The sequence below is a fragment of the Lactuca serriola genome, chromosome 2, assembly GCF_051521515.1.
Source record: "Lactuca serriola cultivar US96UC23 chromosome 2, Lser_US96UC23_V15, whole genome shotgun sequence".
Taxonomy (NCBI): Eukaryota; Viridiplantae; Streptophyta; class Magnoliopsida; order Asterales; family Asteraceae; genus Lactuca; species Lactuca serriola.
The window spans coordinates 203,652,927-203,665,983 of record NC_136409.1 but is presented as its reverse complement, the minus strand read 5'-3'; the positions used below and the strand labels follow the sequence as shown (position 1 = coordinate 203,665,983).

At 32.0% G+C, this 13,057-nt stretch overlaps 3 protein-coding genes across 3 annotated transcripts; 1 reads left to right on the top strand and 2 right to left on the bottom strand.

Annotated features, from left to right (window-relative positions):
- Positions 1-254: 254 nt before the first annotated feature.
- LOC145088203 (serine/threonine-protein kinase PCRK1-like) lies at positions 255-2,606 on the top strand. Its single transcript, XM_079026450.1, has 5 exons — positions 255-396; positions 802-1,206; positions 1,290-1,550; positions 1,649-1,771; positions 1,851-2,606. Exons 2-5 carry the CDS (start codon positions 829-831, stop codon positions 2,352-2,354), a joined length of 1,266 nt encoding a protein of 421 aa, XP_078882576.1. The 5' UTR covers positions 255-396; positions 802-828; the 3' UTR covers positions 2,355-2,606.
- A 4,001-nt stretch (positions 2,607-6,607) lies between these two features.
- On the bottom strand, positions 6,608-8,814 carry LOC145088202 (Pentatricopeptide repeat (PPR-like) superfamily protein). Its single transcript, XM_079026448.1, has one exon. The coding sequence runs from the start codon at positions 8,504-8,506 to the stop codon at positions 6,668-6,670; it is 1,839 nt and encodes a 612-aa protein (XP_078882574.1). The 5' UTR covers positions 8,507-8,814; the 3' UTR covers positions 6,608-6,667.
- Positions 8,815-12,136: 3,322 nt separating this feature from the next.
- Positions 12,137-12,799, bottom strand: LOC145090736 (small polypeptide DEVIL 16-like). Its single transcript, XM_079028833.1, has one exon. It carries the CDS (start codon positions 12,518-12,520, stop codon positions 12,308-12,310), a length of 213 nt encoding a protein of 70 aa, XP_078884959.1. The 5' UTR covers positions 12,521-12,799; the 3' UTR covers positions 12,137-12,307.
- Between the last annotated feature and the right edge of the window lie 258 nt (positions 12,800-13,057).

The window sequence follows — 13,057 nt, the reverse complement described above, 5'->3', positions numbered from 1 at the left end:
AATAAAATTATATTTTAATTTTTAAAATTTAATAATATTAATACAAAAATCTAAAATAAATTATAAGTTATAACCAAAATCTAAAATAAAACTATATTTTAACTAACAAAATTTAATAAGATTTTATTTATTTATATATGATTATAAGATTTATAAAAGTATGATGCCAATTGTCTTTTTGTCTTTTTATCCACACATACCAATTTACTGAAAAAAAAAAATCCAAAATTTATAGCTCTTTTATTAGTCGTTGGGGTCTTTTTTGTATGCTTCATTTCTTTGGTCAAATCAAAACTTCCATCGCCTCCATTTACTATTTGTTCTTCTCTTGCATCTCAGTTCTCCATTTTCGTACAACAATTACAATTTGATCTCTACATCCTCAGCTGATAATAGGTAACTTCTTCTGTTCGACTTTCATATTCTACTATCTGGTCTTCCACTTTCATATTTTGTGGTTAATTGAATCCGAGTTCTTCGATGTTGGCGTCTTTTGTTGTATTCCTAATATTGTAATTAGTTGAATCCGTGTTCTTCAATATATGTTTAACACTTTCAATTCATGCGATGAGGGATTACGTTAAGCCCTAACTGGCTAACTATATTCTGTTGTTATGCACAATAGAAAGGGTGAAACTGCATATCACAATTTGCTTATCATACATCATAACATCAATTAGTTGTTGTAGAACTATGTTGATATCAGAATCATTTCCGGTTACTAAAAAACGAAGAAGTCTGGTTAAAATTCATGAAATACAAAAACCCTAAATTTTCGAGTTTGATTACGTCTTTTAACAGCGGAGATAGAAAACCTTGAGAGACATAATGATGTGCTTTCAGTCATCTTACTGCGCAGACAAGGATGAAGTACCGGAAACTCCAACAAATTTAAGCACGATCAGGTCTTTCGGTTCTGGATCTACAGATCGTACTGCGTCTGGATCGGATTCAAATTCCCAAACTTCCCTCGAGCCAAGAACAAAATTTAGAAAGATCAGGTATCCTAGCTTCTCAAAAAGATCAAGTATTCTCAGAGAGTTTAAATTTTCCGAGCTCAAATCCGCCACAAAGAACTTCGCCATTACCTCAAAGCTTGGAGAAGGTGGGTTCGGTGCTGTCTACACCGGCACCATTAAGAATCCTCGAGATCCAACAAAAGAGATCAATGTGGCTGTGAAGCAACTTGGCAAAAGAGGATTCCAGGTAAATTTATCCGTATTCTTCTCATCTAATCGAGTTCTTCACGCCATTCCTGATTTCCTGATCAATCTACTGTGATGAAACAGGGACACAAGGAGTGGGTGACAGAGGTGAATGTCCTTGGGATAGTTCAGCATCCAAACCTTGTTAAATTAGTCGGATACTGTGCAGAAGATCATGAAAGAGGAATCCAACGCCTTCTTGTATACGAATATATGCCTAACAGATGTGTTGAATATCATTTATCTTCAAGATCCGGAACAATCCTTTCATGGTTAACAAGATTAAAGATAGCTCAAGACACAGCTCGTGGATTGGCTTACCTACATGAAGGAATGGACTTCCAGGTATCCTTCACTTGAAAAACCTTCAATTTCTCTACAAACTGACAAAATTTACAAGATCACTGATTTTCTTCTCCCTCTCTCTCTTTTTGTTTCTAAAGATTATATTCAGAGATTTCAAATCTTCAAATATCCTTGTAGACGATCAATGGAATGCTAAGCTTTCAGATTTTGGAATGGCTCGTTTAGGTCCTAAAGAAGGATATTCCCACGTCACAACAGCGGTAAATAAATAAATAATAAATAAATAAACAGATTAACTATTATAAAGTATCTAATTTTATAAAAATAAAATGTGATTAGGTGGTAGGGACGATGGGTTATTCGGCTCCAGAGTACATCCAAACGGGTCGACTCACATCCAAGAATGATGTATGGAGTTATGGAGTGTTTCTTTATGAGCTGATAACGGGTAGGCGACCCATGGATCGAAACCGACCCGCGGGTGAGCAGAAGCTTCTAGAATGGGTGAGACCTTTTCTAGATGATAAAAACTTTCCACTAATAGTTGATAGTAGACTCGATGGAAAATACTCATTGAGATCTGCGTTAAAGTTGTCATTGATTGCAAATAAATGTTTGTCAAGAGACCCTAAATCAAGGCCTAAAATGAGTGAAGTTTTGGAAATGATTAATCAGCTTGTAGTTGTACAATCAGAAAGTGTTCCTCGATCACCTGTTAGTGTTCCCTATGGTGGTGAAAAGACCTTTGAGGACATGGGAAATACAACCTCCATTGATATGAAGCTTGGAGACTCTGCTTGGTTTTCTAGAATATGGACTTGGAAGCCTTTAATAAGTTGTTGATTAATGAATACAAGTTTCTTTGAGGTGAAAGGGTATTCTAGACATTGTACTTTCTTTTTGATCGAATGTATAATGCATGTAATGTGTATGTGTTGGTGTTTGTAATATGTTTTTTTGATTGCATTCTGGGTTGTACTTTGATGGGTGAATGCAATGCTTAATTGTACATTCATGGATGTTTACTGAACAACGAATGTCACTTGTAAATCATGTATAAAAAAAATAAATAAAGTTATCCAAGGTGCTTAATCATTGTCACTTTAGAATGACAGGATTTCTGTTCATGAATGTCATGATATTAAGGTAATCACAACATTCTTCAGCTTAACAAAATATCAATCTGTCAACTCTAAATCTCTAGTCGTGATTTTAGTATAGACAGTTTCTCCATATTATTTTCGATAACTTTTTAGATGTTGGTCAAAATAATAATGATAATAGAAGATAAATCTTTGAACTCATGTTAAGCTAAACGACGAAAACATATGGGACATCATCGACTTTGGTGGGACCTAATGTCATTATCTGTCATTGAATATGATATTAGAGTGCATGGCATTTTTGGTCGTAAATGGCTGATATTGAATTGCTTTAAAATCTGTATTTTATTGATTGTATCATTTTTTAAGCTTGACCAAAGAGTTCAAATTCCATTAACTTTTCAAACCTGAAACGACATAATTATACAAATCTGATGGGATAAACGGAACCAAAACTTTTGCGATTGGTTTTGGACCGAGTAAATGCTTATAAGATCGTATATGAACCACCATATATATTTTTGCAATTGCTAAGGAAAGTGTTGGAAATAATGGATATGAAATAAACAAATTGTTGTACTATTGATTATGTATGGGACTATAAAGTTATATGCTAAAAACATAAAAGATCTAGAATAAATAATAAGTAATTATTAAATTAATATTTTATTGTTGGTAAACCAAACAATATTTAGATAGAAAAGTTTTATTTATTTACCAAGTCCAAAAAATAAATAAAAATGTTTATACAAATAATTAAATAAAACAGGTAGCTATAAGTCAATACCTAATTAAAGTAGTTAAATAATTGGGTTTGGGCTTACTTGGTTAATTAATGGTTTAAAGGCTTAGGCGCTTAGCCTAAAGGATATTAAATAAACTAACCCACTAAAGACGAGTTTATTAAAAAAATAACCATTTATTTAAGTTTTTGAATAATAATCATTTTCTCTGCATATTTCGTATTTGATTTTAAAATTCTGAAGTTATGTTTTTTCATTTGCACAACTTTTTCTTATTTCAAAATACTCTTTCTACTCGTGTTCGGAATATCAATTTTGAATTGTCTAATATCATCGTTTTTCAATCAAATGTCTGATGTTAAGCCTTTGTATCGTATATATGTTTTGTTTGCTATATTTATTTAACTTTTTGTTAGATTTTAGTCAAAAAAAAAAACTATTCTTTTCAAAATTTTCAAAATTGTTCATCAGAACATATTTCAACTTGGACGCTCTAACCACTACAGTGGGCAAACCTAAGCACGACATAATGATGTGGCTTAAACATGTTGTGGATTGTTGGTCAAAGTCCCATAAAAAAACTAAAATTTGCAAGAGTAAGATTGTGTAATCGTTACCTCTCAATCAAACTTATATGTATGATCAACAGAGCATGACAATAAGACCTTGATATGGACTTTAACCTTTATATGACTGTGTTTTATAGAAACCAAAATGGTGATTAAGCTATACAGGATTATAAAACACCCCTTGTATAGCCCTTGTATAGTTTGTTTCCATGGATGAAATATTTTTGATGAAAAAGTGATAAATGTTTTGGGTCACAAACCCACATAGCTCACGAGACATTATTGTCTTACGTATCTCTTTTTAATGCTATGTATCTCAGGTTATACTTAAGGAGAGATGATGATAGATGGAAGTTACAAGTCAAGTGATAGAGAATGGAGTGAAACTTCTTAAGTTCCTTAGTTATCGTATTGATGTAATTCTCATTTGCTTGCTATGGTTTGTATGATGTTTAATGGTAACACCCAGTGTTTATAAATGTTTTTGTGGGACCGATTTTGTTAAATATGGGTTAATACTCGAAAAGATTTTAAAACCGTATCATTTTAAAGTTTAAAAAAATTGGGGTGTTACAGCTTGGTATCAGAGCGATAGTTTAAGCGAATTAGAATTAGATCATTCCACTCCTAGACTTAGGCTTTGGTTATGGAATGTATGAATGAGTCATAAGATTGCTATGCATTGAGTTAGGTAGAATCTTATGCAAAAAGTGATTGACAGGAAGGAATTGTCATGCTAGATGATATAAAGCTTTAGATAAGTTAGATGAACTTGTAGAATGCTACATTGAGTGCTTCTAAAGTGAGTAATGGAAGTAAGACTAGTGTTTAGATGATCTAAACCAATGGATGGATCAGAACCTCCTAAGTGGTGAAGCTAAGGTCGGTTATGTATGATGTGGGTATAATAGTATATGGTCGTACTATTATAAACACATGATACATACCCGAACTCGATGGAACCATGAAAGGGTTTTGTGAAATGTGGTAAAGATTCAAGTGAGTTAGGGACTTAACGGACACATACCTTGTGTCAAATAAGTTGTCATGAAGGATTTTAAAGCATGACTAATGGATAATGGGAAATTTTTGACATCTTTGACTTTTTTTTTGTCAAAGTCAAACAATTAGTATAAAATGACAATTAATGGTGTACAATTGATTTACATTTGAAATTGAGTTTATAACCATTAAGCACTATTGGTAGTGAGTTAGAAACAACAAGGAATGAAGTGAATTGAACTATTTAATTTGTTAACAATCAAGTAGCTAAAAAGGGACATAGTTGACTTTTGGTAAAAGTCTTAAATAGGACAATAATTGAAACTTTGTACTCATGATTAAGAAAATTAGTTGGAGTTGGTAATTAGGGATGAGCTTATGTTACAACATAAGAGTGATAACTTCAAGTTACAAGTAAGTTGATTGAGCAAAGAATGGAATGAAATCATGAATTCCATCCTTAGATGAAAGATAATGATTTGATGTGACTGCTGACACGGAATGGCAAGCCAATGGCCAAGTTGGTGAAAGGGTGATGTGATGATGAAAACAAGATGGTACAAGAAAGCACGATTGGTTCATGTAGTAATGTTGTGAGCATACTCCTTGTTGCTTGGAGTCGTTGAGTTTGTCGCGAAGTGGAAGGTGCCTGCTGAGGGCCGAGCCTTCCACGCGGACGTCCAACTCTAGAGGGACGCCCACGGACGCGAGACTTCATCGGGGCGGCTACACTGGAAGTAGCTTGGCCTAACGACCTGCCTTAAGGCGTCTCTAATGCGACTGAGCGCAACTTCTAGCCTGTGCTAGGGGGCACGTTATCAGACATAAATATAATATATGTCATTTAGCAGCATTAGTTAATAATTATTACTATGTTAAATTAAAAAATTGAAAATTAATTCAATAGAAATTATTTAATAAATTAACATAATTGCTTACTAAATGATAAAATTACCCGATATCCTTGTTGGCATTTAAATCTTATAATATAAAAATAGAGAGAAGTTGATATATATCATTATCAATTTCTACCAACCAAACTTGTTGGTAGCCAAATAAGTTCGTACCAAATACCAAATATACTTAATATGACACCGGTAACAAAAGTTACATATAGTACATCATTTATAGAAAAGTATCGGTATCCAGCATGTTCATCTTAGTTTTTATTGTCTTGAAATTAGCACTAGAAAAACGATAATACATGACATATGCTATTTTTGTGGTAGAAAAAGAGTTTGTCGTAAATATAATGTCAAAGTATCAATAGTTTAGGAGCTACATATTTGTCCATTCTGAAGTTGTGTCAGCTTTCACAAAAATTACAAATATAAGCCGTAAAATAATGTCTGTCACAATTTGTTTTTTTTGTTAAAGTGTCATAATTACGACCTACAATAAATTTGTTTGAAATTTACAACGAGACAAATATTTGTCACCTATTATTTATGACAGAGTTTCCACAACAGACAAATTTCTATAGCCAATTAGACAGACAATCGTTAAAGCGATTTTTCTGTGTAAGTAGTAGTTGAAATTCATGGCATAAATCAAATGGAAAACTGTGGCAACACAACGTTACTCACTCACGAGTAGATATTGGAGTATTTATTTGATCTTAACAATACTTGTACCTTTAAAAATACAATACAAAAACTAGTCCTTGAGAAGAATACAAAAAAAAAAAAATAAGAGTTTAACTCATAACTCATATTGACAAGAATACATAAAAATACTTATTAACCCTTAACACTGTGAAGACTCCCAACTAGGGAAGAGTACATGGTGTCATCAGGCAAAATACCCTCATTTTTCATTTGATCATACAACTTAAAAGCTTCTTCTGTTCTTCCTTCCTTTGATAACCCATCAATCATGGCTGTATAACTTATGACATTTCGAGTAAAACCTCTCTCAGGCATTTCATCGAATAGCTTCATGGCATTATTCACCCTCCCAGCCAAACATTCTCCATGCACTAAACAAGTGAAAGTGTAAACATCAGGCATCACACCTTTCTCTTCCATTTCACTTCTTACCCTATAAGCTTCCTTCATCAACCCTTTCTTGCAATACCCATTAATAAAAGCATTGTATGTCACAACATTTGGTTTCTCCCCTTTGCTCTCCATTTCTCTAAGCGTCCTTCTAGCTTCTATGAAATTCCCTTGCTTACAGAAAATATCAATCAATGTGGTGTAAGTTAGCATGTTTGGAGTGATTCCTGTTTCTGCCATTGTAAACAACAATGTCTTTGCTTCTTCGTATCTGTTAACTGTACATAAACCTGTAGCAATTATATTGTAGGAAATGACACTAGGCTTGAACCCTTTCTTCTCCATCAAACTCTGCAACTTAATTGCATCATTCACATTTCCTTTTTTACAGTAGCCATCCATTAATGTGTTGATTATAACATCATTCACATCGAGACCTTTATTTTGCATTTCAATCAACAAAACTTCAGCAGCTTTCATCTCCCCTGCTTTGCATACACCATTAAGCAACACCCCATAAGTGTGGACACTTGGAACAAGGCCTCTCTCTGTCAATTCATCAAACAGCTTGAAAGCCCTTTTCATTTTCCCTAGTTTACAGTTGCAACTAATCATTGAAGTGTAAACATAAACATCAGCCACTATACCCTTCTCATGCATTTCATCAAACACCTTCTCTGCTTCCTGAATGTCGCCCAACATGGTGTAAAATTCTATTAAAAGGGTATAAGTTGCCACGGAGAAAGAAACTCCTTGCGTTTTCATTGAATCAAGAGTCGTTTCTACTTCCCTAAATTCTGATTTCTTTAAATGGGCATTGATCAAAGCGTTATATGTATTCGCATTAGGTTTAACCCCTTTCGTAATCATTTCCTCCATCAATTCTCTTGCCTTGATAGTCTTCCCAAGCTTACACATTGCAGAGATCGCCATTGTCATAGAATAAACGGTTATCCCAATTCCCGAATCAACCATTTTATTAAAGAAATCTGACAATAAATCGAACTTGTTGCATCTATTCGCTGCAAGCAGAAAAACCATACAGGACCTATCATCTATCTTACTGAAACCGTTACTTTTCATGTAATCAAAAACCTCCAAACTCTCTTCAAACCTCTCGTTGTCGGCGTAAACACGGAACAAAGTATCAAACAACTTCCCGAGAACAACCTTACTGAATCCATAACTACAATTCTCGTTCACGAAAGACGTGATTTTTTTAATAGGTTGTTGGATATGATTGTTGATGGCTAATTGGTTCAAGATATCTTTAGCTAGTGCGAAATCTTTAGATTTGTAAAGGCGACAAGAAAGTGATATGTATGGTTCGATAAGATTCAATCCGTTGGGTTGGAGGGAATTGAAGAAACTGAAGCAAGATTGAGGTGGAAGGTGTGTGTTTGAAAGGACGAGGGTTATGATTTTGGGGTTGAGAGAAGCTGGAGGAAACTGAGAAGTTTGACAAGTTTGAAGGGATTTGGAGATGAGATTGGCGATTCGTTGATCTGGGTTTACTAGAGTGGAAGCGGGGACTTTGGGAATGCTTTTGGTGAATGCTGCTAACAGGGATTTATTCGGCATGTTTAGGGTTCAACAGACGCATGCATTTGTGAGACCTTGATTTATGATGCTTTGGAGCTCGCAAATCGCAACAAACATTTATAAAATTTAAGACAAAGTTACATGAAGGGTGTTTATGGTTGTGTATATGTATATCGTTTGCAAAAAATCATAGTTTCGGTTTCTTGTTACAACTTTGATATGAAGTTACGATTTTACTTCTGATTAAATTTTTAATCAAAGTTAATAAAAAACCAATTTTAATTTAAAATAAAAAAGTTATACTAAACCTAGCCGGCTAGCCCCCGATCCCTCTTTCCGTCGACTCACTCCCGGTTAGCTTTATCTTTCCCATCTCTACGTCCTCTTTTATGGCTTTGTCTCCATTGTTGTCTCCACAAGAAACACAGCCACACACCAATAGAAAAGTAGCCAAAAAAAATCGCAACCTTTGTCTATATTATCATTTACCATCGGGTCTGGTCTTTCTCAACCTCTAGTTTATAAATTATAAGTTCCACTGCCTATTCTAGTAGTGGCAATTTATGACACCAAACACAATGAAATTAGAACGAAATCGAATTTTAAACTCGTGTTCGTATTAAGTATAAAAAATATGATGTTGTGTCGGGTTGTGTGCGTGTTCAAAATCTGACACAAAATTGAAACGTTATTAACTTGGGTGTCGTATTCATCGTGTTTTGTATGATTAACTGTAAAATAAATAAATTAATGACATATTAACTAAAAAGACGATATGACTTTTTAATTTGACACTCCTTGTCTACTTCCTTCTCCTAAATTCGTTCCTCATTTCCACTCACAACCACCATAACCCTATCTTTTTCCTTCTAATTCAAGTTTATTTCTTAAATTTGCATGTGTTAATAACATGAGATGCACCAATTTCATGTATTACTCTTTTTTCTTGATCAGGACTTTATAGAATTTCATCATGGGTAAGGTTAAGGTTAGCAGGTTGTCTATTCTTAAATGTAAAAGCCACTATTTTTATATATTATTTTGTTATGAAATTTATATATATACAATTTTTTTTGTTATTATCCAACAATAAATATATGAATAATCATATGTTAATATTTATATTAGAATTTACTAATATATATATATATATATATATATATATATATATATATATATATATATATATCGGTAAATGTTTATTTGAGATGAACATAATTTTATGAGACCATAAGACCAATTTTTTCTAATGAAATATTCTAATATTCTAATTTTCTTAAAAATATAATATGTATAACATTCTAACATTATATACTTTTAAAATATTTCAATGTAATATGTGATAAAAAATTGTTTTAGTATAATAGAATATTATATATATTATATTTTTACGAAAATTAGAATATTTGAATATTTCACTAGAAAAAAGCGGTCTCATAGTCTTACAAAATTAGACCCGTCTCAAATGAACCTCTCTCTCTCTCTCTCTCTCTCTCTCTCTCTCTATATATATATATATATATATATATATATATATATATATATATATATATATATATATATATATATATATATATATATATATATATGAGAATCTTTTCAATCTGCCCCACCCAATGTCATCTTGAAATGTTTGGTGAAAATGTTGAAATAATTTTGTCTGCTTGGAGAATCACATTGTCTATTAATTGTATTAAGTTATTTTTTTTCTTTTATGGAATATTTCCTATCAAAAGGTTTGATATATATATATATATATATTTTCGGATCACATTTTAAATTGGTTACAGGATAACATTTCCAGTTTTAACTTTTTCTCACTTATTATATTCGTTACAGGATAATAGTAGAAGAATAATACGGAATTTCATTCCTATCTCCTCTTCATAGCATGCATGAGGAATATTTGCCTCTTAAAAGATCAATTTTAATAAAAATACTTTGAATACATGATATAATTAGTTACATTTGAATGTAACGAGATATATACAATAAATGAAAACATAATGTCATAGACATGATGGATGTATACAAACAAACCGTTAATATATGTCATTTCTAATTTAGTAACAATCTAAACTACAGTAAACAAAATATAAAAAACTAGTTCTTTTCGGTCCATCACAGTTCCCCATTTCCCCCACACATCTCATGAACGAACACACATAAGTTTTGCACTGTCCATTGTCATTTTTTTTTTTTTTTTTTTTTTTCGGCCAAAAAACATGGATGTCATGTTAAGGGCCATAGAAGTTGTCTCCTCTAATTTAATCTTTTGCAGATATTCACACAAACAGTCTCATCACATTTAAGCTTTTGCAAATAATACCATAAACATATATAATGGCCTTGATGGTCGTACAATTCCTTACAAATTTGAATATGAGATTATATATAGTTTAATTAAAACACACACACACACACACACACATATATATATATATATATATATATATATATATATATATATATATATATATATATATATATATATATATAACATAGTACATGTACATTTCCGATTCAGGTAGTACAACCTATTTTATAAGAGTTATATTAGGGTTTTTACCAGCTCTTGAGCTCTAGTTAATGTGCATTCAATATTTTGTAACTAGGAAAAAAGAGAAAAAAAATAATAGACATATAAATGTGTCAAATGTATACACTTAATAGCTAAAAACTTCATCAGCTATTAAAATTTATGAGAAGTATTACTATCTCAATAATTTTCGTATGAAAGAAACTACATACTAATATTACGAAGTATCAACCAAATCATCAAATAAAAGTTGAAAAAATGAGAAAAAAATGAACCACAACACTCAAATCAAATTTACGACAGCCTTAAAGAGCAAGATAACACCTATGCTATCATAAAAATTAAAAAAGCAGAACCTAAAGAACATATTGTGTATTAATTCTTTAAAAAAAGTAAGATTCTTTCTTCTCAGAAAGTTAAGAAGTTAACTAAAAAGATAGAAATTTTAAAGCATATGTTTATAATTATAATAGTTGACCCAAAAACTTCATCCAATTATATATATGTAATCCATGAAGGATCTTAGAATATTAATTTTGTAATAACATGACTGACTTTTATTATTCGGTTCCTAGGAAATAATATGAACTATTAATTCCTTTAGAGATCACAGCTACTCCCGATTAAAATGCTAGTAAAGGTTTTCTTAATATCTTATATATTTTGGATTATTTTTTAGTGTTGCCCAAGTTACTTACCCTTCACAAATCAGAATCAAGATTTAATTATAATAACAAAATGTAAGACAAAAGACACATACAAATTCCAAGAGATTCTTGACAACACTAAAGAATAATCCAAAAAATATAAGATATTAAGGTAGAAAATAATAATAAAAAAAATACTCCCTCCTTCCAAATTCTTGCTCATCATTTTGAAAAGAAAAAAAGAAAAATCAATGTATGTAGAAAACCCTAATTATTAGACTAATGTGGGTTAGAATTCCTCGATAAAATCACCAAGGACACCAAGAAAATTATCTACACGTCAACCTTAAATGATATCTAACATTTTTAGGTTAAAGCTCGAGTCTTTTGATGGATATGGGTGCGAAAGAGAAAAAAATAATGAAACCTAACAGTTAAAGTGCAGAAAATCCAGAAAAGAACATACATTAAACAGATCTGAAATTTATAAGAAATCAATGAGTATAGTTTTTGGTCAATTTGTGAATAGTAAAAGAACATGGTGGGACAAAATAATTTCTAATGAAAAGGAAAAAAAAAATACTAGTATAAGTTTAAAGATACAGAAATATGCATTATCTTTGCCTGGGGGAAGGAAGATGGGAGAGGAGTTTGCTATTTTTCCTTCTCATGCCAACATACAAGCATGGCTATGCATCTCCTTACTATATAGAATTTAGCCCTTTGTTTCTTTGCTATATGGCTACACTTCTTTCCGAATGATCTGTTGCACGTGTGTTGCTCGTGCCCATCACCACCACTGCCGCCATTGCAGCCACCATCCCTGTTGCTTATGCTATTGCTCCTCTTGATTTCCTCTACTTCCATTTCTATATCTCTAAAGTCTCTCTCTCTCTCTCTCTCTCTCTCTAGATTTCTCTCTAGTTATATATATACACACAAATATGAATGATATATGACTGTGAGTGTAGATAGATAGAGAGAGATGATTGATAAAGAGAAAAGTGTAGTTTCTCTATGGAAATGGTGGTCATAGGTTTTTATGGGGTTAAATTTTAGAAGTCTTTTTGGTGGGGGTGGGTGAAGAGGTGTTTGAATATGAGAAATTGAGAATGTATAAATGTGTACGAATTAGCCTTTTGTATTCCAATAGAAAGTTGTCGACTCTGGAGTCTGTCCTATGATGGAACAATTACATTGTCTACTGTTCCGCATAAGTTATTATAATGTAAAAGTTACCAACCCTTTTTTGGGTAAAAGGAACATAACTTCTTAACTTCAATAAAACTTTAACCTATAATTAACCAGAATCGAATTAATATATTTACTAGGTGAATGTCCGTACGTTGCGCAGTGGGATAATTATGTAGTTTAATATGGTTATATATGTTTTAATGTATTGTG

What these genes read in the sequence shown, in the direction of transcription:
- LOC145088203 (XM_079026450.1), top strand. Translation starts at nt 829, where the DNA reads ATGATGTGCTTTCAGTCATCTTACTGCGCAGACAAGGATGAAGTACCG. An exon ending in ATGAAGGAATGGACTTCCAG is followed by an intron (nt 1,551 to 1,648) that starts GTATCCTTCACT and finishes TTGTTTCTAAAG; the next exon opens with ATTATATTCAGAGATTTCAA. An exon ending in ATTCCCACGTCACAACAGCG is followed by an intron (nt 1,772 to 1,850) that starts GTAAATAAATAA and finishes AAATGTGATTAG; the next exon opens with GTGGTAGGGACGATGGGTTA.
- LOC145088202 (XM_079026448.1), bottom strand. Translation starts at nt 8,506, where the DNA reads ATGCCGAATAAATCCCTGTTAGCAGCATTCACCAAAAGCATTCCCAAA.
- LOC145090736 (XM_079028833.1), bottom strand. Translation starts at nt 12,520, where the DNA reads ATGGAAGTAGAGGAAATCAAGAGGAGCAATAGCATAAGCAACAGGGAT.